The 15,561-nt window shown below is 41.8% G+C and overlaps 1 protein-coding gene across 2 annotated transcripts in view; it reads right to left on the minus strand.

Moving 5' to 3' along the window:
- The window catches only part of Man2a1 (mannosidase alpha class 2A member 1), a 170,133-nt gene that overhangs the window by 32,944 nt on the left and 121,628 nt on the right, over nucleotides 1-15,561 (minus strand). For both annotated transcript variants that reach the window (XM_041631797.1, XM_041631796.1), the window contains exons 13-16: nucleotides 14,674-14,839; nucleotides 11,900-12,118; nucleotides 10,704-10,826; nucleotides 7,925-8,039 (exon numbers count right to left, since the gene is read on the minus strand). In XM_041631797.1, the coding sequence (XP_041487731.1) occupies nucleotides 7,925-8,039; nucleotides 10,704-10,826; nucleotides 11,900-12,118; nucleotides 14,674-14,839 (623 nt within the window). The remainder of the gene's footprint in view (nucleotides 1-7,924; nucleotides 8,040-10,703; nucleotides 10,827-11,899; nucleotides 12,119-14,673; nucleotides 14,840-15,561) is intronic.

A 15,561-nucleotide genomic window follows, 5' to 3' on the forward strand; every position in this document is an offset into this window, starting at 1 on the left:
AAGGCTGCTTTTCAGCAAAGGAAACAATGATTTCGTGAACCATCATGTCTGGGAAGGAACGTAACACAGCAAACAGCTCTCATCTTGAAATAAACCAGGACCAGAAGACAATCAACAAGATTCGGCACTGCTCAAAGACCCAGGCTCCTTGGTGCTTGCCCCAAACCCCAGACTTGTCCCGGCCAAGGAGAGAAAAGCAGATAACCAAAGCCACCAGGCACTGAAGAACACCCTCAAGCCACTTCAGCTCTCTGACATGCTCCTGTCTCAGGTGCCTTTAAAGGAAGGGTGTAGTTCACCAATCACCCTACACTGATCTGTCTGAAACACTCCTGCCTTGGAGGCACATGTCTGTAATCTGCCCTTCCCACCACTTCCACAGTATTTTCCCCATGTTATACGGGAGGAGGGGGGAAGGAAGGGAGGAGAGGAGGAGAGAGGGAGGAGGTAGTGTGGAACAGAAGCATCTCAATCATTCCCACTCACGTGGGTGCTGTGCAAACGTATATTGAAATATTGGTGCCTGACTGGACTTGGATGATTAACAAATACTTTTGTTGAACACAGCTTCCAATCGTTTGCCTTTAACAAGATAGAAGGGATAGCCAATCAGACTGACAGGCAGTAGAACATTAAAATAATTAACTACAAATCCTGTTTGACAAATTCTGCGACTGACAGTGCCTGATCAGAAGGAGTTTATAGTGTTAATGATATTGCTATAACCCTGTTTCAATTACCAGCTTCTAATTTGTATAAACGACATTCTTCTGTATTTGGTGCTTACAAAACCAAAAGGTACACTTCACTGAAAGAAACATTTCCATTACAATTTATAAATTCTCAAAATAGGAAAGTATTATTTACATCGCTTTGATAACTCAGTCTAGAAAAGCACAACACTTAGAGAGCCTTAGGATGAGTGTTTAAATTTGAAACATACACGCACACACGTGTGCTCAACAGATATGATTGCAGTCCCGGGGAAGTCATGAAAAGTTGACCAACAAACAAGACCCTCCACACGAAAATACAATATTATGATATACCTGGTGGGGACTCGGAATGCAAATATGAGGGCAAGGAGAAAATGAAGATGTGTCACTCTGACCGCCAGAGACGGTTAGAACAGCTTTTTAAAAATGGATGACTGGGCAATGAATATGTTTGCTTTAAATGTCACTGTTTACAATACCAAAATAAAGTCCTTTGCAATTACTTAAATGTATTACAAAAAGTATAATGTCAATTAGAAAAAAAATATATAGGGGACACAGAGTCCTTCAAATTCTTATAGGGACCAGAGAGTTTTCTCTAACCAGCCTCCCTTCATGCTGTTCCTTTCTACCCATTCAAGTGATGTCTTGCCAAGACCTAGCACCTCAAAACTCACCCCCTACACCAAACCTTCCACCTCCCTTAACTCCCATTGATCACTCTTTGTCTCATAAATTGTCTAACTTGCTGGGCCTGCTCTATCACTTAAGGGGATATAACACTTGCCAATTCACCAATTGGCAAGTATTGTGACTTAGTTATTATGTTCCGCAAAGGACTTATGAGGTGGAATCTCTAACTGTTCCCTTGCAAGGTTCCAGCTAGGATATGTACAGAGTCAAAGAGTTTGGAGGAGTATGCTTCTCTGTGCTTTGCACTCTGGGACCCCGCGTCAACACACACTCGCTAGGGACGTCACTTCCCTGCGAAGGAGCTGTGTGCTTCTGGTGCAGCAGCTGACGTCCAACAGTCCCAAGATACCCCGAAACTGAACTGGTGCAACCAGAATGTACTTATGGGCCCTTAAATAACTTCCCTTGCTTGCCTGTAGGGAATAATCAGGTTCCACACACAGTGACTAACTTCAATTTTTTAAAAGTTCCAATTAACAGGAAAAAAAAGTCCTTAACAGGCAACTGCACGTTATGATATTCCAAAAATGTTTTAATTACCTAGGTTTGCCTAGCTGTAACTTAATGGTTCTCACCCTTATACTAAATATGGAATATAGCTCTGGGGGAAAACAGGAGATTGATTGCAAAGCCATTTTAACATTCTCACAAATCTTTTTATAGAAAGGAAAACAACTCCAGTGAAGCCCTGGGACCTTGGTTCTCAGGGGTGGACACCGAGGCCCCCAGACTCAGGCATCCTTTGCAGATGGCTTTGGAACTAAGCAACCAAGCATAGGGGACTTCATGTGCTTCTGAGGTTTCTGAGGACTCTGATGTTATTGGTAACTGTCCCCATGTTCTTTCTATAGATTAAGAAACAGAGTCCCTAAGAACTTAAAGGACAAATCCAAAAGGTTATGTCGATTTCAGAGGTGACAGGAAGGATTTGCACTGAAGACTGGGGTCCCTCCCTCTCCATGTGAACACCACCCACGTTTAAATAGGTGAAGGTCATCTTGAAGCTCTAAAAGTCAAGCATTGTGTACTAAAGTCACCGAGACTTTATGTAACACATTCAGAATTGCTCCGAGAGAAGCAAGCACTCTGGCTGCTGCCTCTATCAGCCTAGGCTATTGCTCCCTCTCTGAGCCACGCTGGTCTGCCCTCCCGCACTTCTGACAGCAGTTCATTACATTCTGGCCTCCGGCTACTTGGTTCCTTTTAGCAAGATCCATTACACGTATACAGTACTGTTATAATATGTTGGCGAAAACAGGATAAAAATATTGCAGTTCAGATATTGCTCCTAAGGCTGAAACATGGCTCATGCAGACTCACTCACTCATTCACAACCACCTGCCCAGAGAAACACAGCCTTGAGGCAGTGGGGAGGTGGAGGGAAGATAGTTAACAGATTTGGGACCCAAGCCAGTGAATACATACATGACACGCTGGTAACCCATAGCAACCTAATTCTTCCAAGCAGTGCTTGATGTCAGGAAACTGGGGCGCAAAAAAAGGTCTAATAATTACAAGCGTGAAGTAAAAATGAAGCTTTAGTTGGTCATGCCGCTTCTTATTTGTTATGTTATTCCTTTTGTAAATATTCGATATCAAATATGACATATGCTCATATCATACACACTCCTCTACTACAGGACCACAGGAGGAAGCTTCAAATGTCAACTTAATGAAAAGAAAAATTAATTCCAAACCCCACCAAGTTTTACTGCCAGAAAGATGTCATTTTCCTACAAACTGGATAATCTTTTAGAAGATGCTTCCAAATGGCTCCAAACGGGCATCACACTGAATTATGTGGGCTATAAAATGGTTTTCCTACTTAATCTGACAAAAAAGCAAAGAATTTCCCCAGATATCGCTGCAGTTGCTCTGATCTTGATTTTTTAGATTTTTAGATTTTTTCAGATCTTAGTTTTAGATTTAGAATATGAGATTGCCTTTGATACTTCCTTCTGGAACCTTTCTGAACGGGACATGAGAGAGATAATAAAAAAGACAGACATTCGTTTTTCTTAAAACTTATTCAGTTGTGTGTGTGTGTGTGTGTGTGTGTGTGTACACAACATGCATGCAGTGCCCGAGGATGTGACATCACTGCAACTGGAGTTAAGAATGGTTCCGAGTCACCATGTGGGTGTTGGTTACTGAGCTTGGGTCTTCTGCAAGAACAGCCAGTGTTCTTAATCACTGAGCCATTTCTCCAGCCCTCACACAAGGTCTTTGTGACTAGCTAAGTGATATTAAGAAAGAGAGAGCCTTTCAACTGAACTAATTATTTTCCAGATCTTGGGCAGAATGCAAACAGAGAAACCGCAGTCCAGTACCCAAAGCCGTGACTAACTATACGAAGGCCTCTCAACACAGTTGGTTTTATAATCAATAACGACCAACTGGCCTGTGAAATTTGGGAAGTGTTGTTTGATTTATGTTCTTAACAAAAGTTGCTTTAGAGGAAAAAAGAGCAGAAAGCAAGTAGAGCAGACACTGAGGATTGGGAAGATGTGTGTGATCAGATCCACACATTTCCGAAAGACTATTTCATTAAATTGAATACTTCACATAGACTATCAATTAGGAGATGAGCTGCAATAGTAACTCACTTTCTATTTATCGATGTTACTAAAAAAAAAAATAATAAAGTGTGTTGTAAAATGAGCAGGTAACAACCTAATACAATGGAATGTACATGAGCACACAATACTAATAATCCCACTACTTCCTGTCTCACATATTTGTGCTTGTATGAAGATGCCATAAGGAAAATCATGACTTTATATGCTTACTTAATATCTTAATAAAGGGGCTGGAGAGATGGTTCAGAGGCTAAAAGAATGTTTGGCTCTTACATAAGACCCAAGTCTGGTTCCCAGCTTGTAACAGCAGGTCCAGGGAATCTGACACCCTCTCTGGCCTCTCGAAGCATCAGCATGCACATGCATGTGTGTGTGTGCATACACAAGAGTGCACACATACAAAATAAATCTTAAAAATATTCCTAAAAATTAAAATTAAGAAGAAATTTGATAGCAAAACCAAACAGGTTCCATTCATGAATACTCATCCAGCAAACAATGCGCCACTGGGGAGGGCAGAATCGGCATATACATAGAAATAGCTCAGGAACTTAAGTCTGAGGAGGAATATTTTTGTTATTTTAAGAGCTATTAAACTAAGAGTGAATCTACAAAAATGTAGACATTGCCTGGAGGTGTCTTTCTATGTAAGAAACTGACCTTGCGACTCTGCACTTTGACTAGTCATCTAAAACTGTCTACCCAGGAAGCCAAACTGCAGCATGCTGTTTGGGTGATCCCAAACACCTAGAACTACTACAGTTTAAATGTCCAACGACCCCCCCTTTTCCAGCACAAGCCTTGTGAGGAAGTGACTTCATTACAACCTCCAAGGACCAGCACCCAGGGGATGAGGCCTCAGGCAGTGACGGAAGAGGCATCACACTTGGGTCACTGAAACCAGGGTCGGTCTGAAGTCTCTCCTGGGTGTGGCTCATCTCTTACAGCGGGGGAACTTATTGAAAGGAGATCAAATCCAGATGTGAGAGGGAACGCAGTCTGGAGCAAAAGCTTTCAGAAGACTGAGGAGTCTCATCTCCTACCCGACTGCTTCTGTGTTAGAATAAATAAGTAGGAACGCTCATGGCTAGAGGGAACACAAGATTTATACGTCACTTCACGTTTGTAGGCGCTGACTTCAGACTTAATCCAGACAACTAGAATAAAACCCATCCAGAAAAGCACTCTCAGTTAGCTTCACATTGTACTTCCTCGCCGGTCATTTCCGTCACACTTCTGAACCCTCCTGCTTTTAAGCTACAAAAACGCAATATTGGCACAAAACTGCATCAATCTCTGTTTTTTTTTTTCTACCCATTGAGAAATCCAGAGGCAACAGAGAACCTACATTTTTAAAAAACTATGTCAATATTGTTTGTGCCCTATTCCGAGTGCTCTCTGTTTCTTAACTGACTGAAGTACCTCTATTCCCTAGAAGCCAGACTTCTGGAGATTTCAAGAACTGGTAAGAAGGTATACTCCTACATTTAGAAATATTTATCTAGTAGCTAGAGTGAAGAGATTATGAAAGGGGAGCCTCGGTCAAAACCCAGACTTCAACAGCTGCTGACAAGCAAGGCTGCTCAGCTTGGTGATGAGAGACACCTGCCTATTGGTAGTACCTCTAAATTCTAGGCCCCTAAACCAGGGCAACAGCGCGAGTAAGAACAATCCAGGAAGGAAACACTAGGAAGGAAATAAAAGGACAAAATGAAGCAGGGAAGTGATTGAAGCAAGCCATAAACAGACATGGAGCCCTGGCAGAGAGCCAGCAAGAGCTGCCACTCTGGAAGCCACAAGCCACTGGGACCTCAGGCCCTGGCTTCAGCTGCTGAGCTGCCAGTCAGGCTGGACAGGGCTGTGTCCAGGAGTGGGAAGAGGGGAAAGACAGAGGAAAGATGACAGCCACTTAGTTCTGATGAGCAGGTTTTCCTGGCAGAAGGAAGCAGGCAGGTCAGAGTCGATTAATTTCCAAGTAGGCTGCTCGTCTATGACAGTGGGCGAAGCTGCCGCCACCAGCAGCAGCAGAGAAGGATCTACCTTACACAGGCCATCCTGACACAGGACTTCAGGGGCCCTGGAGAATCCGAGGAACACTCGGGAGATGCGTGACTTAGACGGCAGACTCAATAAAAGCAGAAATAACTAAGGAAATGGATTTGAATGAGGTTAGGATTTCAGAGGCAATGTCTCTGTAATTATTCTGAAACATCTTCTATGGAAGAACAAAGGTAAATCAGACATGGGTCTGGGCCAGGCTGCACCCAGGGGATGTCTTCTGTGGGAAGAAAAGAAGGGACAAAGAGAAACAGAAGGGGTGAATATAACTAAAGTACAATATATGAAGTACGGAAATGCGATAATGAAACCCTTTACTTTATACGATTAATATATACTAATAAAATAGAAGTCCTTGGAGGAGGCAATGCTGAGGACTGAAGCCAGGATCTTACACACGCAGGGAACCTAGGGAACCATTCCACTTCCGGACCACATCCCCAGTCTGCTTTTCTTACTTTCAGACAACGTCTCACAAATTTGCGCAGGCCTCTGTTCAAATTGGCGATCCCTCCACCCACCCGACTCGGTCTCCCAAGTAACTTGGGTTATAGGCCTGCAAGGAAAACTGAAGCCAGGTGAGTGTTTCTATGTGTGATGCTATTTTTCTACTTATAATATGAAACAGCTGGCAATAGTTGAAAATGTGATGTTAGCGTGTTCAGGGGTGAATTACTAGAAATGGTCAAAGAGAAGGCCCACCTCCACGGTTCTGACTTACTGGAGGTTTTGGGAAACTCGACAGAGGGTTACTCTATAACTGTCGGCTTTCCTGCCAGTAGAGAAGCCACTCTACGCACCACGGAAGCCGCACCTAGGCACAGAGTTCATGTCTACTGTTAGCTTTCACAGCGCTAGAGGATGTCCTGGTTCAACCCAGGTACCATGGGCTAGTTAGGAAACACACTGTGTTAGTCCCAAAGGTTCTAGGAGAAGAAAAGGCAAAAGTAGTGAAATATCAAGTTACAAAATTAAATAAAAGCAAAACTGAGTTTAGATTATGAAATCAAGAAATTGAGCAAGGGCCTCATAGAAATTCTGTGACTCTGACGTCCCTCCCCTTAAAGCGAAAATAATCCACGCTTGTCAGCAGTTCACGGCTAGCGGGTGGCACTCCTTATTTTCTATCTGTATGCACAGTCAAGGGAGAAACATTTCTCCTTCCCTAACTCCTTCCAGCTTAGGCAAGTCTTCAAGTGTCACATCTCTAAGGACCTTTTGTAAGAGAGCTGTTGATCTGGTAAGTAACCTGGAAAGAGGAATTAAATTTGAGATTGGAAAAGCACTCTGTCCTAAAAGCTCTGAGTTTCCAAAATAAGTCGCCAAGGTTAGGGCTCTGGGAGACTAAAACAAACCATATTCCAAGAAAGGACGAGTCAGTGGCCTAGGACTGGAGCTGAGTAGCTTCTACAAATGATTAAATAAAAGGATGAAAGCTTGTTCCTCATCACTTTCATTAGAAAAGATGCTGCATGAAATTAGCTAAAGAAATGTACCAGAGAGAAACATGAACCAAAAGCACTAACCGCCTTCTACATTAAAGAGGCAGTTGTGCAGTGTGTATGTGTGCGCGCGTGTGCACATGAGTATATCATAGTCAGTGGTCTAGCCAGTGATTATGCTACTGTTCTATTTTATAAAACCACGCCTAACTACCGAATTGCTCATGAGGAAGAGGTTGATACAGAAGGATGAATGCTTCATCATTCCCATCATCTGGAGGTAAACATTACATTGGAAGTCAGAGTGCAGACACAAAGGCAGTTTAAAAAAGAATTAAATTGCCTCTAAAACAACTTCTAACCCTGTGACAAGATGGAAGGAAAGTAAGTTTCCACCACCACGTCTACGTGATTAACCGCAGCGCTGTTTCCTTACCCTGTACGTTGTACAGTCGGACTGTATGAGTCACGTGTTCAAAGAAGGAGGTCACTTCCGAATAGATCCTTCCGTGTGTCACTCTGACAAGGGGCGGCCGTAGGGAAACATATGGCTGAAGAGGAAAGGACATCTTTAGCAAAAGCACTTGGTTTCTAAACTTTCCCCAAGTGTTTAGAATAGCTTGTGAAATGACAAATCCATATCATTCAATATTCATAACATGATTGAAAATCTTATAACTTATCAGAATGCAGATGATATAAGCAATGGATATAAGGTAAGATTTTTTTCTTAAAAACATTATAAAGTCAGGATTTGTAAATGCTTACAATTTGATTGGGCTTAGAAAATCTACACACATTCTCCTCGTCTAAAAAAACTAATTAACATTCTTCTATCATCCATACAGTTGTTTATTGGAAAGGAAATCATCCTAAGTAGTAACATTTCTCAAGCCGGCATTTATGACCAGGTCCCCCTGCCAGCAATAAAATGGGCGGGTGGTGGGGTAAGCAAACAGGACACAAAATTCACAGGCAGTTTAATCGCAGTGAGGCTTACTGAGCTAGGAAACACTCTGCCCTCTGGCAGGAGAGAGCTGGCTCAATAGAAAGCATGTGAAAGTCCCTGGTTTAGTTTTCATTATTTAGAATCAAGAAGATTAGGGAATAAAGTACAGAATTTATGTGACTTGAGAATAAATTTAAAGCATCTAGTTAAGTATTATTTTCCTTGGCTCAATGGGAGCATGAAACGAGGCTTTCGATGAAGCACTCTTGAGCGGCAAGAGACTCTCAGAACTGTGTGACTTTATTGCAAGCCTACCTCTTTGTCCACAGGACAACACACTAACGCCAATAAAATAGGTACCATCTGCAATAATTTTACCTAATTACCAAACAACTAGGAAATGGGTGGAGGGATGGGAACTGGAGTGGAGTCTGGTCATCTCCTTTCTTCTGAGGTAGTCAGCTACCTCCTTCCCTGCTATTCTATCTAACATTTGTACATTGTCCTTTATAATATTTTCTTCACCTTTTCATCTAATATCACAGCCTATTTTAGGATAAAATAATTTAATTACTATTATCCACACATCATTTTCCATAATCATGATGAGAGGCTGAGGCAGGTTGGACATGAGTTTGAGGCCAGCCTAGGTTACGTACATATTAAGACCCATTCTTAATCTAAGTAATACTACTACTAATAATAATAATGAAGAAACTAAATCAAATCAAACAAACAAAGACTCTGAACCAATAACTATCCAATGAAAAAGCCACAAAGTGAGACACATACCAATAGCTCAGAAGTAAGATTCTCTGCCTCCTCTGGAATAGGTCCTAGAAGCTGTAACTTACCTACACTTATCACTGGCTTGAACCTAAACAAACAAACAAACCACCTTGGGGTGGCCTATATAATCCCTAAATCTAAACATTTTAGTGGGCAGCTTCTCTAAACTGTAGAAGAAAGAAATAACTTTCTCAGAAGATTAGTCATGGGGCAACAAATCATTGAGAAGAGTCACTCATCTTGAGGTGGGGGAAACATGGAGGGGTGGAGGCAATTGTTACTGGCATTGTTACTGCCAACATTTTTGATAGAGATAATTCTCAGAACTTAGAACTAAGAGACAAAAAACCATGGGTGGAAACGAACTCTTGTACAGTATTTCCAGAGGCAAGACAATCAATATGATTTTTAAAAAAATTCTAAGAGCCTTGCTTCAGACACTGACCCAAAATGTCTCTGCTCAGCTTCTCAGGGAATAATCAGAACTGCATGCATAGAAGCTACAACGAGAGCTACAAGGTCACTCTCATGAGGAAGTGGGAAAATGTGAATAAGCGACATTAGGAGAATCTGAAACACAAGTGCCAGTGTCAGAATTAGGCTTCCAACAAGCATGCCATCCGATTGAGTTAGGAATGAAAACCCAAGTATGTAAAGGCAGTAAGACAATGCTGGAAAGGGGATGTGTGAATATGCTCAAAATAAAAGGTCAAAAACATGCCTGCATGCTGGCGGGGATCTTCATGCTGCAGATTACCATAAACTTCATTGTCTTCCTCACGTTAGCTACATTTTCAAAATGTGCCAGACTCTTGACGTATTGCTTTTATTGCAAGAGTAGGAAAAAAATCTGTTTATTAAATCCCAAAAGGACAGAGAGAAGTGATCCAGTGAACGAGATTGTCCCCACAGGACCAGGCACTTACTGAGTGCCTCTATATGCACAGTGTAGCCATGCTGTGCAGAACTTCACATCACCTCCCTACGATTCAGGCCTAGGTTAGCTTCCTTCATGGAAAGTGAGAGCCAGGAGCCAGGCCTAGGTTAGCTTCCTTCATGGAGAGCGGGAGCCAGGTCTAGGTTAGCTTCCTTCATGGAGAGCACTCATTCTTGTGTCTTCCTAACTGAATTGCAGCTTGGACATATCTAATGTTCCAGTACAAACTGCCAACCTTTAATAAGAATAAATATAATTCCACAGCCGAGAGTTGATCAATCCCAATGTTAACTAGTGAGATATGCTGGTCTTTGCCCTTAGCATTCTCCTGCCATCCTTTTTCAGTCAGGGTTCCTTGGTGTAAACCTGGCTGTCCTGGAACTCGCTCTGTAGACCAGGTAGACGAGGCTGGTCTTGAGCTCATGGAGATTGGCCTACCTCTGCATCCTGAGTACTGGGATTAGAGGTGGGTGCCACCGTCCAGCAGCAAGCACTGTTCCAATAAGCATGCATGCCAACCAATTCTGTAGCAACACTCACCTGGCCCTGCCCGTCGGGCAAGAAGAGATAGGCACCACTTTTGTCTCTTCTACCTGTGGTTCCATACCAGAGAAACTGCACCTTCATTTCATGGTGTTTGCCGTCTTCTTTCATTCTCACTTTCTAGGGATTATAAAACAAAACCAAACCACCAGAAACAACAATTCATTACCAAAATGTCATCAGATTGAACGAAGAATGAAAACCAAAATACATAAAGGCAGTAAGACAAAACTGAAAATGGGGACTGTGAATATGCTCAAAATAAAAGACAAAATCAACCGAGACAGTTAAAATGCTCAAGAAGGGCTAGAGAGATGGCTCAGTGGTTAAGAACACTTGCAGAGGACCTAGGTTTGATTCCCAGCACCCCTATGGCAGCTCACTACCGTCTGTAACTCCAGTTATTGGGAATCAGATGCCCACATGACCATCTCAGGCACCAGGCATCCAGGCACCCGAGTATGCACAAGCATGAAAGGAAAACACAAATACACATAAAATGTTTACATGCTCATGCATTTATAAGACTAAAGCAGAAGGATTATATAAGCTTAAGGTTAGCCTGGGCTTGATAATGAGTTCCAGGCAACTCTGGGCTACAAAGTCTCACCCTGTCTCAGAAAAGAAAAAGAGGAAGTGTGGTTGGACTAAAAGTTGCTAAGGTAAGCCTCGAACATTAAAAACACTTGGTTGGGCATCAAAATTTTATAGGTAGCTTCAGATTTTAAACCCTTCAAATAGGAACAAAAAGTTGCAATATACTTTAGCAAGGAACAAGCAGCTTAGACTTAACACTTAGCAAACTTTCTATAGAAGCAGACCTGTTTAACTGTCAATATGCATGAGCCTGTTTTTTTATTATTAAAAGCAAACCAAAAATAAGAAAATAACTATTTTATTCAATAGATATTGTATTTCTATTAAACAGCTTTCCAAAGTTTAGATAAACACTTTAAACTACTATACTTACCTAATGAATGAGCAACACCACTGCACACACACTGTAAGCAACACCATTGCACACACACCGTGAGCAGCATGCCCACAGAAGGTAGGCAGCAGCTAACCAATCCTATCTCCCAGTGTGTCTGCCACAGACCTGGGTTGAGAGGACTTGGCCATCCGCACAGTCATGGACACAAACAGTAAATACAATAAGATCTCTATGGTTACCACAACTATTGAGAACATACCTCCATAAGCCCAGATCGGTCAAACCAGAGCGCAAGGAAGGAGTTCTCTATAGTTATAGCATCCCCCGCACCTATCATGTTCTTCACGAGGAATCTTCCATTTTCTGCTACGCCACCATTATACAGGAAATAGTCAGCCATGTGTGAACTCGAACTCTGTAATTCTACGATCTTGTACACTTTCATTCCCAGAGGTGGTATATGAGCTAGAAAAGACACCTTTAAAGACAGGAGAGAGGTTACTACAGAGAAAAGTTATATATACAAACATTTATATTTGTAGTAAAAACATGACATATCATTATTGTATAAATGCTTTAGTAAGTAGGTCAGATTGCCCATACCTCAGTTCATCCAGAAAACTAATCAGCTCAGATTGGAAGGCTTACTGAAGGCATTAACGTTTTCATCCCTCTAAGAAATTATATGACCATCCTTCCAACGTTCCACAGTGTTCTCAACAGACTCCCAGAGGCAGACACTCTCCAGAAAGGTGAGGACTTAATGTAAACAATGCTTTCTTCTTAATTATCACAACACCTTTTATAATGTTATATTCAGTGTGTTAAGAAGGTAGCAATAGTTATACAAATATGGTATAATCAGTTCAGCTAGCAGGCTAGCAGTAGCCATCGCAAGCTGTCCTGGAGCTAGTGAACACTGAGCAAGGCCTGGAGGAGGCACCCTGTGAGCTGGGCCCCTGCTTTTGGAGAGCTGTTTCACTTTCGAGGTAGGCTGTCCGATCTTGCCTGAGCATGGACTCTACTTCCCATTTAATTTACAGGACAATGATTATGTGAGCTGTACCAGCAATAGTGTTTGAAAAGCAGAAGTAACTCCCTCTTTAGTTGCTAGTTTATCATCATATTTCTATAAGGCTTTAGATCACCTCCGTACTCCAAATACTAAAGGGTTCATTTAAAAACTGCTTATCTAAGACACAATCACACACAGAGAGACATACAGATACGTACATACACACATGTGCAGACAACACAGACACACACACATGCACACCACATACAGACATACATACATATACACATGCAGACAACACAGATACCCACATACATACACACACAGACACATATATACACACACAGACAACACAGAGACACCATATACACACAGACAACACACGGAAACACACACACCACACATACATACACAGTGTCTATTGGTTGAATTCCATAATTAAATCTCAAAAATATATTTTATAATCTTAGTTAAAATCTTCTCTCCAGGCAATATTAAGTAACCATTACTATGAAAAATGGCAACTAACCAACATTACTACTAAAATATGGTACCATTTACCTCAGTTCTATGTGTATTGAGTTACATACAAAAGTTCTAAAATTTATTAGTTTATTGTTTTGTAATCCAGTTAAAGTATTAATACTTAGAAAGATATACACACCCCACTGTAAAATGGTACCTGCTAAAAAACACTAATATTTTTCCTTTAGTACCTTACCACCCAATTATATCCTCTGGGGTTAGACTTTCACTCCCACACAACAGCTCGATGGGTATGCGTGGGTCATTCTGCAGGTACAAGCTAAGGACCCTATTATGCAGGTACAAGCTATGGACCCTATTATGCAGGTACAAGCTATGGACCCTATTATGCAGGTACAAGCTATGGACCCTATTATGCAGGTACAAGCTATGGACCCTATTATGCAGGTACAAGCTATGGACCCTATTATGCAGGTACAAGCTATGGACCCTATTATGCAGGTACAAGCTATGGACCCTATTATGCAGGTACAAGCTATGGACCCTATTATGCAGGTACAAGCTATGGACCCTATTATGCAGGTACAAGCTATGGACCCTATTATGCAGGTACAAGCTATGGACCCTATTATGCAGGTACAAGCTATGGACCCTATTATGCAGGTACAAGCTATGGACCCCATTATGCAGGTACAAGCTACGGACCCTATTATGCAGGTATAAGCTATGGACCCCATTATGCAGGTACAAGCTATGGACCCTATTATGCAGGTACAAGCTATGGACTCCATTATGCAGGTACAAGCTATGGACTCCATTATGCAGGTACAAGCTATGGACCCTATTATGCAGGTATAAGCTATGGACCCCATTATGCAGGTACAAGCTATGGACTCCATTATGCAGGTACAAGCTATGGACCCTATTATGCAGGTACAAGCTATGGACCCCATTATACAAGTATAAGCTATGGACCCCATTATGCAGGTACAAGCTATGGACCCTATTATGCAGGTACAAGCTATGGACTCCATTATGCAGGTACAAGCTATGGACCCTATTATGCAGGTATAAGCTATGGACCCCATTATACAAGTATAAGCTATGGACCCCATTATACAAGTATAAGCTATGGACCCCATTATGCAGGTACAAGCTATGGACCCCATTATACAAGTATAAGCTATGGACCCCATTATGCAGGTACAAGCTATGGACCCTATTATGCAGGTACAAGCTATGGACCCTATTATGCAGGTACAAGCTATGGACTCCATTATGCAGGTACAAGCTATGGACCCTATTATGCAGGTATAAGCTATGGACCCCATTATACAAGTATAAGCTATGGACCCCATTATACAAGTATAAGCTATGGACCCCATTATGCAGGTACAAGCTATGGACCTTATTATGCAGGTATAAGCTATGGACCCCATTATGCAGGTACAAGCTATGGACCCTGACCACGCTTTTTTCTTTTAGTCCTTTATCTTTTTCAGTGTCTTTTCTGTTCTATGCCCACCGCATACCTCATAGGCTGTTTGTGAAATGGTTCTCGCGTCATTCCAGACTGCGCTGACTTGAACCTCCACAGGCTTTCCTGTATCAGACAGCACTTGCACTGCAGCAGAGTTCACACAGACGGACACCACCGAGGCCCGTTCTTGTTCAAAAGGATTGTAGACCACGAGATACCTGCAAAGATAGCAGTGTCAATGCTGCAATTGCTAACCACTTTCATTTCTCCAACGCTCTTCCAAAGGCTCCAGTTCCCAGGCATATGCCTTTAATCCCAGCATTTAGGAGGCAGGCAGATCTGAGTTTGGGGCCAGCCTGGTCTACAGAGTGAGTTCCAAGACAGCCAGGGCTACAGAGAGAAACCATCCCGAGAGAATGCCCAGAGTGACTTTCCTCACAGCAAATACCACAGACCTTGAAAGAGGAGAACAGTCTAGCAAGTCTTCATATTAATATGCACATTAAACACCTTCTATATCACTCAGACATAGGAGTATCATTTTAGCTATCTAAAAGAATCAGTGCTCTCATATTTTCGTCTAATATTTTCTTCACTGTGTTGACTAAAAATAAAAATCTTAAAAATCATAAATTGTCTGCAATTTACACATAATTAACTCAAATAAAAATCTGACACTCATTTTAGAACTTGTATGATTATACATGCAAATCTCATAATACACGTGTATATTTTATAGAGCGGTCCCTTATTGCTGTGCTCAAGAAATTTGGTTCTGGGATTTAAAAAAAAGTTTACTTAAAGTAAATCTACTTATAAGAAGGCCCAAAATATTATGACAAATATAATTAAGAAAAAAAGACTGGGGGGGGGGAAGGGGACTCAGTCAAGCAAAAGAAAATGAGGATCATGAGAGTAACTTCCATCGGTGTCTGCAACA

This window comes from Microtus oregoni, unplaced genomic scaffold (assembly GCF_018167655.1).
Source record: "Microtus oregoni isolate MIOR12 unplaced genomic scaffold, Mior012 000038F_ref0000394, whole genome shotgun sequence".
Lineage (NCBI taxonomy): Eukaryota > Metazoa > Chordata > Mammalia > Rodentia > Cricetidae > Microtus > Microtus oregoni.